This window comes from Cygnus atratus, chromosome 3 (assembly GCF_013377495.2).
Source record: "Cygnus atratus isolate AKBS03 ecotype Queensland, Australia chromosome 3, CAtr_DNAZoo_HiC_assembly, whole genome shotgun sequence".
NCBI lineage: Eukaryota > Metazoa > Chordata > Aves > Anseriformes > Anatidae > Cygnus > Cygnus atratus.
The window spans coordinates 64,563,006-64,576,684 of NC_066364.1; the positions used below are offsets into that span (position 1 = coordinate 64,563,006).

General features: G+C 46.9%; 1 protein-coding gene across 3 annotated transcripts; it reads right to left on the bottom strand.

The window, feature by feature from the left end:
• Nucleotides 1-3,763: 3,763 nt before the first annotated feature.
• TAGAP (T cell activation RhoGTPase activating protein) lies at nucleotides 3,764-12,230 on the bottom strand. 3 transcript variants are annotated; one of them, XM_050709874.1, is made up of 10 exons: nucleotides 12,103-12,230; nucleotides 11,565-11,649; nucleotides 11,403-11,456; nucleotides 10,811-10,877; nucleotides 9,160-9,332; nucleotides 8,268-8,429; nucleotides 7,675-7,784; nucleotides 6,809-7,004; nucleotides 6,222-6,339; nucleotides 3,764-6,016 (listed from the first exon to the last, which is right to left on the bottom strand). In XM_050709874.1, the coding sequence occupies exons 2-10, from the start codon at nucleotides 11,589-11,591 to the stop codon at nucleotides 4,836-4,838; spliced, it is 2,088 nt and encodes a 695-aa protein (XP_050565831.1). In that variant the 5' UTR covers nucleotides 11,592-11,649; nucleotides 12,103-12,230; the 3' UTR covers nucleotides 3,764-4,835. The 3 variants fall into 3 exon arrangements, with proteins under 3 accessions (XP_050565831.1, XP_035394574.1, XP_050565832.1); XM_035538681.2 differs by having other exon boundaries at nucleotides 3,765-6,016; nucleotides 9,160-9,329; nucleotides 12,103-12,210; XM_050709875.1 differs by lacking the exon at nucleotides 6,222-6,339 and having other exon boundaries at nucleotides 3,992-6,016; nucleotides 9,160-9,329; nucleotides 12,103-12,210.
• Nucleotides 12,231-13,679: the final 1,449 nt, after the last annotated feature.

Here is a 13,679-nt window from a genome sequence, read left to right on the forward strand (position 1 = left end):
AATCCTGTGGGAAGAAGCATCTCTGGACACATTCCTGTGGTAGGGGATGATTCCTGACACCACAATCATATCTTCTTTTAGGGAACACCTGAGCTTAAAGGTCTTGGAGAAGAGGCACTGGAAATTAGTAGCTCCTTAACTTGATAACTCTCTTATCTGCTGTAGACTGTCATTCAGGATCCCGAGCTGCCTACCTGTTCCTTCAAAGCTCACCCCTGTGATAATTAAGTGGTGTAATCTCTGGGCCTCAGTATGGCAATGATGTTGTTCCCTGAGTCAAGAGATCTGCATGGGTGCAAGGGGAAGCTGAAATTGTGACTTGTGGTGTATGGGTGAGGAATGAGTCAACCTGGGAACAACTAGGGCTGGTGTGGTACTGCAGCAAACCAACCGCTCTCCTGTGATGGATTAGCACCAAAGACAGAACAGGCAGTAGAGAAACAAGAACTCCTGTTCTCAGACTAAAAACCAGATCTCATTTTTCCTTAGGTGGCTTTTTGTCTCACACGATACTTCTTTTTCTTGTAGTTGAAGGCACTTGATAGCAGATTTCAAAAGGGAACATTATGGTGCAAATGGACCACATGGAACTCCCTGCAATATGTAACTGAGTTACAAGGCAGCAATTTTGTGATTATCTTTTAACATTTTAAAATCATACATAGTCCAGGCAGGAATCCCTAAACCATTTTACTTTAGTGCTACTGGAAGATATAAAGATCTATTTCTAGACAAAAGGCTGAAGAGAGAGACTTTTATTACCAAAAAAAAAAAATCCGAAGTTCTTGGCTTTATTTTAGGTGTCAGCATTTTGGAGCACAGCCACATCCTACAGAGTGGTTTAGTCCTAAAAGAAACAGAGTTCTGGGTGACAAACACAATGCCCTACCTTCCCTAATATTAACTGTTGAACTCCAAGTGATACCAGTCAATGCAGGGAATGCAGTCTTGTCCTCCATTTCCATCAGGTCATCCAAAGAAGAAAACTGTGGATCTTGTATCACCACATCCAGAGCTGCATCTACTTTTGATGTCTTAAAAAATTCCTCGAGGTGCCCTAAGATACCCCAATGACTGTAGATACCTACTTTCAGGCAACGGAATGTCACCTGTGCTCAGTTCAGTCACAGGAGTCCAGAGGGATCACCAATTGCAGGCTATGCAGAAGATGAGACATAAGCTCACATAAATGCTTGCACACAGGATAGTAAGAGCCTGCACTCTGCACCTGAGTCCCACTACAAAAGCTTTTGAAACCTGCAGGCATGCTTTTTCTCTCAGCCTTCACTAATGCTTGGCCATAGAGTTGATGATAATGGACTTCTGCTTTAAGTAGCAGTCCTCATTCAAGTAGCCCAGAAAAAGAGTTTGCAACTCAGTGTTGCACAACGTGTGGAAGGAAGGAGAGCAGTGTGCTGCTCCATGAGGAACTCCTTTGTTCTTTTGTTGGCTCTTTCAAATCCTAGGAATGTTCAAAGCCCTGCAGGGCAAAGCATTCTGGGGAATCCCAGGCTTAACATTTTCTTCCTTGCTGCACAACATTGGTTTCTCCCCAGAACAGGTTCCTCCCCGGAACAGGTGCATCCTGTGGGGAAGAACAGAGTGCAGCATGTGATTAAAAACAGCAGCAGGATGCAAACATGAGAAACTGAACTCAAGCTGCACCAATAAACTTAATTTCATTATCGTTTTACAATCAAAAGCCTTGGATCTTCTGCTTTAATATAGTGGTTTTTTTCATTTTTTTTTCCCTCTTTTGGTCTTACACACCTTGTATATTTGAAGTGTCTTCACAAAACCTATTTAGAAAATCGGGTGTGTGAAGCAAATGAAGCAATACCAATGATGGAGTAACGTGTGGAGAATAGGATCCTTAGTGTCATCACCCCAACTCCAACTCAGCTCCAACTGACCCTGCTGTAAAGGGGTACTTAATCCTTCTGACTAGGGAGTCAAAGGCAACTTTGGCAGAGTCACTGAGATAATTCACTTGTTAGACGTTGCAGTTAAAGGGCCTCTCTCGGATGCCAGGAACATTGGGCTGGATCCCTGAACGTAGTAGGGTGGACTGGTAGCAAGATAAAGCTTTTTCTGAGCTGAAGGCAGATGAGTAAGTGCTAAAGCAAAGCTCTCTGTTTTATGTGTCATCCTAGCCTTTTGAGGCATCCTAAGTGCTTATATAGAGGAGAAATCACTTGTGTGAAGGGACATGACATGAAAATAGTGCTGATTGAACAGGCAAGTTTTCAGAGATGGAGGAAGACCAAAGGTGTCTGCTAATGAGGGAATACAACTCTTTTGGGATCTGTTTACATTCAGATTTTATTTAATCATATGGTATTTCCTGGACTTGAAGAAATACAAGAGCAAGGTGTAGGGGGCTGGGCCAGTCTTTTATAAAACTCCTTTACTTTACCCTTGTTTGTTAACAAGGTGTAGAGTTCCTCTCTGATATGTTCATCTTCCTTTTTTTTCCCTCTGTTGAAGTGCCCTAAAACAAGTTCTGAATGGACTTTCTTACCCAGAAACTGAAAGATTTAGTCCCGTGTGTATCGAGTATTTAGAGCCCAGGTAAGCTTTCTGAGTATGATTGTCATGTCTGTCTTAGGACACCTCCTTGGACCTAAAGGGATACGTTCCTCTTCTCTGGTGAAGTGTCTGTGCTTATTCTGGGTTTTCTGGTGTGGTTATAGGGCCAGAAAGGAGTTCCTCTTTCTGGGATCCTTAGTTTTCTCAGGAATCCTTTCTTTTTCACAGTCAAAAAGAATGTGTCAGCTACTGAAGAAGTGACTGTGTTGTTGTTTAAGTGTATTTTCAAATTTGTGTTTTCTGTTCAGTGCCTTCTGAGTCTTTCCACTGGATGTGGATTGTTTTCTCACACCCATTCTGCCACAACAGCAAAACACTTGTGTATTTTACAAAACTAAGCTGGCATTCCCGTTTGACACAGGACAAGAGGCAACTGGCACAAATTAAAACACAAGAAATTCCATCGGAACACAAGGAAACATTCTTTTGCTTTGAGAGTGGTCAAACACAGGAACAGGTTGCCCAGAGAAGTTGTGGAGTCTCCATCCTTTGAGATCTTTAAAAGCCATCTGGACAGAGCCCTGGGCAAGCAGCTCTAGGTGGCCCTGCTTGAGCAGGGTTGTTGGACCAGATGGCCTCCAGAGGTGCCTTCCAACCTCAGCCATGCTGTGATTTTGTGAGTCAAGAGCTGTGGATTCCAGAAAATGACAAATGCCTCTTGCAACTCACAGCAGAGCCCTGTCTTTTGGCTTCCTTGGGAGCAGAGTGCCACTGCTTACAAGGGCTGAGTGACATGGCATATTCTCTAGCTGCAGCCTACCCATATGGCCCTTCTTGCATCATTTTTCCTGACACACCAGGGACTCCCTTCCCCTTTTCTCTCTGTCTTGTGAACAGCTACACACAGCAAATACCTTGTTTGAGATGCTTGTGCACTGTTTTCCAACCAGCCACTTTCAGAGCAGCATCACCTCTTTGTAACTCCCTCTCCTTCTTAATGACATCTACTGCTACATGGCAGTGTAACTTGTTTTCCTGACAGAAGAAGTTGTTCCCAAAATCTAGCCTGCAGTCTCTTACAACATCACTAACAGAGATACTGCCAGTCAGTTTCTTTCCTTCCCACTTAGATATGTCATGTCATTCACACACAACTGCACTGCCATGAAATAGCATAAAAGTAGGTAGAATACCTGCAGTGCCTGAGCGTTTTAAAGGGAGACAATGGACAGTGTGGTGGTCATGCAGAAAAGTGTTTTATTGTAGTGAAGTTACACAGGAGAAAAACAAAAGTCTGCCAGCTCCTGGTTCAAGGCTTTACTGAGCCATAAAGGTAAGTGCTAACCAAAACAAGTTCCTACATGTAAAAACACATTGCACTTCTAGTCATTTTTACAAGGTTATAAAGACAACACGTGGAGATGTTCTTTTTCTTTCTTTTTTTTTTCTTTTTTTTCATTTTACAAATAAACTGCAATTTTGACTAGTTAAAGCTGGAATCTAGAATGTTTCCTTACAAGATTTCTTTCTTCTTCTTTTTTCTTATAAAAGCAAAACTGAAGATGTTCTTTCTTTCTGATTAGCCGTCCAGTTTCTTTCAAATAAAGGCACCTCAGACCACATGAGGCACCTCAGACCACATGAGGCTTACTTGATACATGCCCGTAATGACCTTGTAGGGCTTCGGTGGCTCTAAACCCAGGCTCAGTACACAATACTAATGCTGGTTAGTGGTCGGATTGTTCTCATGACCAGCAAGCAGGAGGAAGGAATGGCAGCAGGTACATAGGGCTTTAGGGAAGACTGTAGAAATGGCCTTGATGACAGAAGAGCTCTTCCCCTGCTGGGGTAACTGCCAACCCACTTCTTAATGCAGAAAATCAGCAAAGCATTGCATCAGCCTGACATACACACATGGCATAGAGCCTGTGACCATACAGAGAAGAAAAGGAAGGTGGTGCAGGTTTTGGACCTGCCTACCTTTTAATTGTCCTTTTATGGATACAAATACAACACTGTTTATCAACTATAGACTAGTTTTCAAACACAAAAGGTTATGTACAGCGTATTTACTCATATTTTTACATAATAATACACACAGGTCTCCCCCCACCCCACCTCTTACGGTGGATGAATGTGACATGTCAAACTGACAAACAGTTCAGAAGAGCCTCCAAGAAAAAAAAAAGTTCATATGGAGCTAGCTTATTCTTGGTCCCTTGAAAGTAAAATCTTACAAAGGATGAGCAAGATATCTGTTTTTACAATATTTACTCTGCACAGTGCAAAGAGGGGGGATAAGCTCTTTAAACATAGGATTCCTTCGCATATTGGATTTGGTCTACCTCAAAAATTGGCTGGCTGCACCTCCGAGCCACGTACTCGTGTTTGTTCTTTTGATAGGATTCAGACATGGCTCTCAGTCGGTACACTCCAGGGGTCACAGGTAAATTCACGCGGGAGTTTATTCCAACAGTAACACTGAGGGTTTCAGTTTCTCCATCAGAGTCCTTCACTGCAGGAACTCTGTCACTGGGTAGATCCCCTGGAGCTGCACAGGCTGTGCCCTGTGCACAGCTGCTGCATGGATCGGGCAGCAAAGTGTCCTGGTTTGAAACCTTTAATCTCATAGTTTGAACTGTGAGATTGCAGGAGGGAACATGAGTGGCCAGGCAGTTTCTAGTAGCTTCTTCGTAAGAGGGTGGTCTTCCAGGATTCCTCTGGTCTACCTCTCTGAAGACTTCATCAGCTGACCTGAAACGTGGTCTTTGCTGACATGGCACAGGCAATGGTTTGTCATCCTCAGGGCTGTTTTCCTGGACAATTCTGCAAGAGAATTGATCTTTCCTCGTGAAACTGTCTCTCTGGAAACCCATATTTTTTCCAGGCCCCCAACTCAGGGGTTTTGTTAGTGTTTTCCTGTGGTTTGCAAAAGAGAATGACATGGAGTGCTTTTTGATCTCTCGCCGAGGTGTGCTGCAGTCTTCATTGGGCTTGGTGCAAAAGGACTGAGGCCTATTTAAAAAGTTTTTTTTGGGACTAGAGGGTGAAACTACTGGGGAACTGGTGAAGACCGAGCCATCAGAGCTCTCCAGGGAGCAACTGGAGGATGTTTTGGGTAGAGAGTCTGTTGATAATTGTGAAGGTAGGATTGCAAGCCGTTTTTCCAGTGCCTCATTCTCCAACCCTTGCTGTTTCTGCTGAACTGGAAAATTGTCCTCACTTTTGTTTAGCTTCTGTTTCCTTATCCTGCTTTCAAAGCGGTTCTGAAAGGACAGGTCTGGCTCTGAGTACCTCCTGTCCATCGTGCTGATGTCATTTTTACAGCTAGTCAGTGAACTGGCAGACATGCATGTTGGGTATCTTCTGCTCACACCAGTGCTTCTCCCTTTGGGATGTTCCACCTCACAGGTACAGGAGCTGCATTCAGCTTCAGGATCTGGGCTGTCATAGGCGGAATCATTCTGATGAGCAGCACATAGGTGTTCTGTGGGGACAAAGCACCTGTTAGTTTTTACTGGTCATTGGACAATAAAAGGGAACTATCTGGAAAATACTCCTGTGGAAGTGCAGAACAATAGTGTCTTTAACCCTCTGCAACTCTCTGTGTTTCCACAGATGTATTCCTACATAAAATTAAAGAAATTGGAGCAGCAGCACCATCTGTCATAACCCTCAGTCTGTTCTCTCACCTGTGGAGCTGTCTGTGTGCTCCATTGACTCCTCAGTCAAGGCACTCGTGGGCCAGACAATGTCTTCCCCAAATATTTCTGAGCAGTTGTCTATGAGGAACTCCACCAACACTGTCACCTGCACACAGAAAACCATATTTCAGTCAAAGGGGCTGAAAACATATTGCGTAGTTTTTCCTGTTCCTGCCTAATGTAAGATGAAAGGCAGCACAGAGAAGGATGGTGAACTGCCAAAATCCTTGCCTAGTCAGAGACTGAGTCCACACTACAGCACGAGGCCTGATGCTGCACCCAGTGTGGCCTGCCCCGATACAAGCTGAACTCCATCAGCCAGAGGGCGTGCAGGTGGCGGTGCCCCCAGGGTGCCCCTTGCTCTCTGGGTGTGAGGTGCCCAGGAGCTGTGGTGCAGCGCAGGGGCCTAAAGGGCAACCTCTGCTTGTGCTCAGAGGAGGGGAAGCCTGGCCTGTCACACTACAGACACCCGGCACATGGGGCACCCCCGCCTCTCAGCGGTGCGGTTTTGTTTTGTGTGGCTTTTGCACTGGCAGTGGGATCCCTGTGCACGGCTCAGATCTGTCCCAACATACCTTGTCGTTCATCTCCTTCTGCACCTCCAGTGGCAGCGTGCTGTCCGTCCCCGGGCCCAGCATGTTTGGGCCAACGCAGATGGCGAGGTTGTTGGAGTCCATCCTGCTGCTGGCGGCGTTTTGGCTGATGCGGTGCAGCACGGAGAGCAAGTGCTTGAGCAAGACGAGGTTTGGTCTGGGCAGTTTGTCGGCCACCCTAAGTGAGCACAAACACAATGCGACATTAATCGGTGGTGCGGGGGCCGCTACTTCTTTATTTGAGCCAGTCTCAATTAAACTCAGGCAGACGACGCTTCCTCCAGAAAGAGGAACGCGTGCGCTTCTTTCACTGCTGAGCAGAAGCACCATTGAGAAATCCCCAACGGCAGCTGCGTGCGGTTAATTACAAGGCCTCGCACTGCAAGATCCCGACTGAAGGGCAGCGTCACAGCGTCCGTGCCGCTGAGCAGCTGAGGTGGCGTCAGGAGGTGTCACCAGAGTCTTCCTGACGGCACGTGAAAGGCCTGTGGTAGTGCCACGGCTCTCACAGCCCTCTGGCCAGCCTCCACCTCAGCTCTGTCTGAGGAGCACAACACAGAGGTGGCCCCACGTGCCCGACCTCACAGCCAGCAGGCCTGCCGGCTCTCCTCAGTGCCCGTCCCCCTGCATGGTGACCACGTTCACTGCCATCTGTCCCTCCTGCCGGGCTGCTCGATAACTACGGAGAGCCCAAACGCCTTCAGGAGGTGTTGCTGTGAGAGTGCCTGCCAGTGCCACTTGGCCTCTGAGCCAGCCTCACAGGGAAGCTGAGCAGCACCACAGGACTTTAAATGAAGCTCAATTTCCAGAGGAGGCTGGTTGCAAAACATGCTGGTTACAACACTTACTCTCTCAATTCTTCAATTTTTTCCTGCTTGCTTGGCTTCTCCAGTGCTAGCATCCACTTCTCATACAGGTCGGCTGACAGGAGCTTGGAGGGAATATTTCGGAGGAAGTCCTGCAAGGCCAAGAGATATAGATGAGGCTTTGGACATTTTCCCCTGTGCACATAGACAGCATCACCGCAACTTGGGCTCACTAGGAGCAGGAGCTGGCTGCTCCCTAAGGTGACCATCACCACTGGGGAGCAGCGGGCTTCATGAGTACATGCTGAGTACACTTGCATCAATACACTAAGAGGTCCTGGCTCTTTTCTGCTTTTTGTTTACCCCTAAAGCTCACTATTCCTTGCTGAGGAGGAGAATGAAACAAGTTTCCTGTGGGCATACAGGAAATCAGTGGCAGAAGAAGTGGAGCTGAAAAGCCAGCAGAAAAGGGAAATGCCAAACTTTCCCATGTCGGAAACTTTTCATTTGGTTTCACTCTGTTTTTTACCCTGGAGCTCCACCTAAACCAAATTGCAACATGTGCCTGTGCAGATTAGCTATGTGCCTGTGCAGATTAGCTATGTCACCCACAGCAGAAAGTCAGAGCAACTCACCTTCAAGACCACTGCCAGCAGATGCACAGGTTTGCTTTTCAAATCAACGTTCTCGCCTTTGTTTAGGTCCTCCTTCAACTCTTTTCGTGCTTTCTCATTGGCAGCTTTTCTGAATATCCCTTCAGTGGAAGGTCCTTTCATATACAATATAGCGAGGAGATCCTGCAGGAAAGAAACAGACAGGGTTGGGAGAACTGTTACTGTGCGTGAAGAAAGGTCCTTTAGCAGGTGAACACTCCTTTAGAAGCAGAAGAAAAATTTTGGCTGGAGGTACACTCTGCTTTACACAAGTCAACATCTAGTTCTGTCTCCAAGCAGATTATACTGGAGTCATCCCTGTTTCCTTCCAGAAGAAAACAAGAGGTGGCTCAAGCCTGGGCTCAAATTCCCTCCCTCCCAAGCCAGGGTGAATGCCTAGCAAATATTGCTTAGAAGCCTGGAAAATTGGAAAAACCATCTCAGTGAGAGAACTGTCACAAGATCATTTTTTAACTAGAAGATAGTTTGTAGTTATTTATCAGTGGCAGTCCATAGCTGAACAAGTTTTTGGGAAAATACAGAAATCTCTGGATTTTTATGATGCTGAGACATTCATTTCCATGACTTCTGTAAAATCACAGATGTTTATACTAAGCAGCAGATCTACTTCACCTATTCCTGGTCCTGCGTTGTCTCCACTCAACATTACTTCCAGTGAAAGTTGCATGGGGTGGACAAAACCCACAGACCTAACTCTTTCTACATCTGGGATGGGCCCTGAGCTTCTCAGAAGTGTGTATGGAGGGGAAACACCAAAATCACTCATCTCCTGAGCACTGCAGCACAAGTGTTGGGGATCCCACCTCCCGCTGGAAGCCAGAAGTATGATAAATGTACCGCCAGGATCGCCTACCTGGACTGGCTGGGGCAGCGTGTCATCTTCCCCACAAATAATTGCCAGAGGCTGGCCAAACAGAGCGATCTTGAGGCCAGAGTCCAGCTGCCCAGGGGAATCCCCACTGGTAGAGGTTCGTCTCAGAGCGAACGGCCACGATATCACCTTCTTTCTTTTCTTCATTCCATCTGCTGCAAGCAAAAGGAAAACAAACAAACAAAAAACATTTTTTTTTAAAAAAAACAGAACTATGCAATTATGCTGCCTTTCATCTGTGTGCAGCGCTGTGTGATGCAGCATGAAGAGCAGAGATGTATGTCGAAACAACACCTCAAATTAAACTGAAAGACAACCAAGTTGTTGCTAAGGAAACCACTGCCTAAACTGTGGGGCTGTGACCATCCCTCTAAGGACACCACCTTTCCTGTTGCTTTTTTGTTGTTTTTGGTGTTTTTTTTTTTTGGCGCTCTAGTCACTATTTCCTCTTAGAGAACGGGGACATAAAAGGCACAGCAATAACAGCAAATATTTGATGTTTATAGAGATTTTTGGTACTGCAGAGGTTTCTGTGATAACTATCTTAGGTAGATATGTTACTTGGGCAGCTTGTAATGGCAACAATTCTCACTATGCAGACATGACCGTGCCCAGTATAAGGGCATGGGTGGAACTAGGGACTCGTGCTTTTCAGCCTCTTCCACAGTCCGCAATGGCAACACATGGCTCCTGCTCTGCCAGCTCCAGAGTAGCAGTGCTGCGATGACAGTGGCCCTGCTAGAGCTTGCCCCCTGCCAGCCAGCCACTGGATGGTGATACTTGCTCCAGAGGATGGGAGCATCACTGTTGGGCCTCATTGGCTTCAGGGTCACAAATCTCATAGCATGGGTTTTGCATCTGCACCTTAAAGAGGAGGGCGTGCTAGGAATTTGGAGATGACAGTTGCATTGGTAAGAGCTGTGCTTTTTTCCTATCAGTAGAATCTTTCTGCTAGAAAGTTTTCTAAAAGCATTGCCCTCTGCAAATTTACTCTAAAGGACTTGCCTTCTACTCCAAAATGAAATTATACAAGTTCTCAGGACTTGTATTTGTGGCTTAGCACAAGTCCTCAATAGTCAAGGGTTAAAGGCTGTGAGAAAGTAACCCAATGGTAGAGTCATATAAAACCCTTGCTTCTGACACTCCTGAGAAATGGTGTGGCATGCAAGCTTGTTCCAGATCCGCCCTGCTAATGTTCTCCTCCAGATTGTTTTGCAGGTGCTGAGGTTTTGCAGGGTGAGATAAAACAAGCGCAGGCGGTCGCTGCTGCCAGGAGGGTTTATTTGCTCTGGAGCGTAACCGCTGGTAGCGGCGCTCACCGGCAGGCCCACGCCCCAGCGGCGATGCTCGTGGCAGAAAGCAGCACGTTTCCTTTCTGATGCTGCTGAACACAATTAGACTTGGCTCCGAGGAGCACGGAATAGGGATACGCTGGCACCCAGCACTGCCATCCGCCATGGAGCATAAGGGAGAGAGGTCGCCCGCATGCGGCGGCACGCTGGGGCTGAGCCGCCCCCTGGACAGCGCCGAGGGCTTGAGCTGTGCCGGGGGAGGTGGAGCGGGCAGTTCTGCAGAAGCACCAGCTTGCAAGCATTTTGTATAAGAAAGCAGTTCCTCTGTTTTTAAAACTCACCAGCCAAGTGGCAAAGTCCATCCTCGGTGTCTGCTGGTCCCAACAGGGGACATTTCTTGGCATCAGCCTGCAAGAAGCATGCCGGGGTTACACGAGGGCCGTGAGCGAGCTGCTGCAGCCGCACAGAAAAACATGAGAGGCTCCAGGGAGCAACCAGAGCAAGCCAGACACCTGCTGAACGACCCCTGGGCCCAGCTGTGACACTGCCTCACTGCCCAACTGTGGTGGTGGTGGCAAGGGCTGATGCTGCAGCCAGCCCCCCTGGACCTGCCCAGCTACTCACAACCCCAGTGCTCTTTCAGGCTGCTGTTTGACCCAGAGAAGCTGGAAACAAGCTGGACAGCCCATCCTTCTCCATCCTCCCCCTGCTGCTGGGCATTTCCTCCCCAGCTCCTCCAGTGAGGAGGGGGCTGCTGTCTCGGTGGCTTCAGAGCCTGTCAGGATCCTACCCAAAACTGCCTGGGAGCCTAGGGCTCTTCTGCACACATCCACCTTCGAAGTGCTCTGCCTGCTCTCCCTGCCCCGTACCCACCGCGCTCCCCCAGCAGCCACCCCTTTGGAGAAGACCTGGGGGACTGGAGAGGCTGCTTACCTCTGACGGGCACTCGATCAAACTCTCCATGTTGCCAGCATTTAGTGTCTTTGACTAGGCAAGAAAACAAAGACCGTGCGTGAGTAATTTAATGCTACAGTTTAGAATCAGGGCTTTTCAAAGTCACTCTGTTGACAGAGCTGAAAAAATAAAGACACTCACAGTATTACAGCTGCTTAACACTTTCATGAGGAGTTTAATCAGGGGAGCTCTGGACGCTCTGGTTTCCTTAGGTCCTTTTGTTTGCCTGTTTATTGAAAAAGGAAGGGACAAAGAGCTTTGTAAAACTGCACCCTTCTTTCCTTTCTTCCCTGCAAGCCAGGCTGGCAATTCAGTATGATCCCGAACTAGCAAGACATCCCACCCCAGTCAATCGTAAAGCAGCACTCGCTGAAAGCCCTTCTTTGTAAGGCATCCAGTCCTGTGCTCTGCGCGCCTCTTTATTAAATCCAAAAAAAAAAAGTGACTTTCCATTTTTAATCCATGCAAAAAAACGATCAGGCAGTGACAGCTGTGTGAGGTTGTTGTTAATGTGCAAGCACAAGGCTGAGCAAGCCAGGCAGCTCTGCCTAGGAGCTGCACTTCGTGGTGGGTGCCTCTGCCCCACCCATATTTTTGTGTGTGTCTCTGTACAGCTGCATCTGGAGCACCCCACCGGCTTCACCCCGACACCGCTTGTTAATCCCTGGGCTTTACTTACCCAAGGAGTGAGTCCCGCCAGAGCTCCTTCACCTCCCGCGAACTGCCGAGGAAAGGAGAGACAGCATCACTCCCCGCTGCTACTAATCCCTTGGACAGACGGAGGCGACTAAACAGTTCTACCCCACGTGTGCTGCCTTATATAGCGCGCGACAGCAGGTGGAAATTCACAGGCAGGAAGCAGCATCATGGGGCAGGACTGAGATTCTGTGAAATTTCTGCCTTCCTCTTTCCTTTTAGAGGAGCTACTCTCTTTTTTTTTTTTTTTTTTTTTTTCCTTAAAGAAGATGAAGAAAAAAAAAAAAGACAAGCTTGTAGCTGTTATGCATGGAAAAGATGAGACACTTACCAGGTAAAGGTTCCATCTTGCATCACGATTGCGAGGTGGGATGTGCAGAGGGGGCTGCAGTGTGGGCAGCTGCTCACTGCTAAAGGGCAGCAGGTGCCCTCTGTTCTTTGACTACCCGAAGACCTGAGATTTTGTAGCATAAAGATGTGCCGCCAGATCAACTTATGCTTAGAATATTTAAAAAGAAAGGGGGTGGAATAGCCAAGATTCAGAGAAATGTTTTTGTATATATATATATTTTTTTTTTGCAAAACTAATGGCAACGGTTTAATGTCTGCAAGCAAATGTAGGCACACACTTTGCAAGTGCCAACTAGTTCTTGAGTATCCAAGGACTGGACAGGCTGGAAATGGATTATCTGATAAAGTTACATTGGGTGGTGAGATTTTCGTTGCTGAAGATGAGTGAAGTTTAAAAAATAAACTGACTGAAAAGGAGAACACTCCGATTTTAAAATGCTACTCTGTTTTTAAAGAAGTGATGTTATGTAATAACACAATAATATATAACAATATGTTATAAAAATTCTCAAATAAAATATTTCTTAATTAGAACTATGTGTACGTGTCCAAACAATAAGAAATTAATTCAGCTGAAGAGCTCAAAAAAAGCCAGGAGAAATCCACCTCTGCTCTCCCTGTACCTTCAGGGTCTGTTACTGACTCCCTCCAGCCTGGGCACTTCACTTCCCTACTGCAGTTCAGCCATCAGGGACAGGGACTTAATGACAACAGGACTTACTTTACAGGGTCATCATGAAAACTCATCATTTGTAAAATGCAGGTGTGAGCTCTGCTGATTCATTGACACAGGCAAATTGTGATACAGTGTTCTGGGTACCAGTCTTTTCCTCTAATGAAGCAGAGGGGCTAGAGCTGGGTTTCAAAGTGCTGGGAATATTTCAGCAGTGGATTTAGCAGAGAAGGAGGCGTGTGGAACTGTGGTCTCTCTGCTGCTTCCTCTGGAGGATGCTCTGCTTCATATCTGCCGGGGCTGAGGCTGTGTCATAGCACGTTACGGCTACATCCGCTGCTGAATTCACCCTGCGAGCCACTCTTTGCATAACCACATCAGATCTGCCCCGTGGACTATTGGCCCAGATATGTCTATGTGAAGCAGACAGCTGGTCTCAGCTCGGTTCTGCTTGGCAGATATCCAGAGTACAAAATTCACTTTTGGTTAGACAGATGCATCCAGAAGGGAAAAAGGAAAGCTACTCTGGTTTTGTG

Bases quoted from the DNA above. Each gene is read 5' to 3' on its own strand.
- TAGAP (XM_050709874.1), bottom strand. From the start codon at position 11,591: ATGAAAGTGTTAAGCAGCTGTAATACT. The intron at 11,457-11,564 runs GTGAGTGTCTTT...TTTCTTGCCTAG, and splicing joins TGTTAAGCAGCTGTAATACT to TCAAAGACACTAAATGCTGG. The intron at 7,005-7,674 runs GTAAGTGTTGTA...GTGCTCACTTAG, and splicing joins AAAATTGAAGAATTGAGAGA to GGTGGCCGACAAACTGCCCA.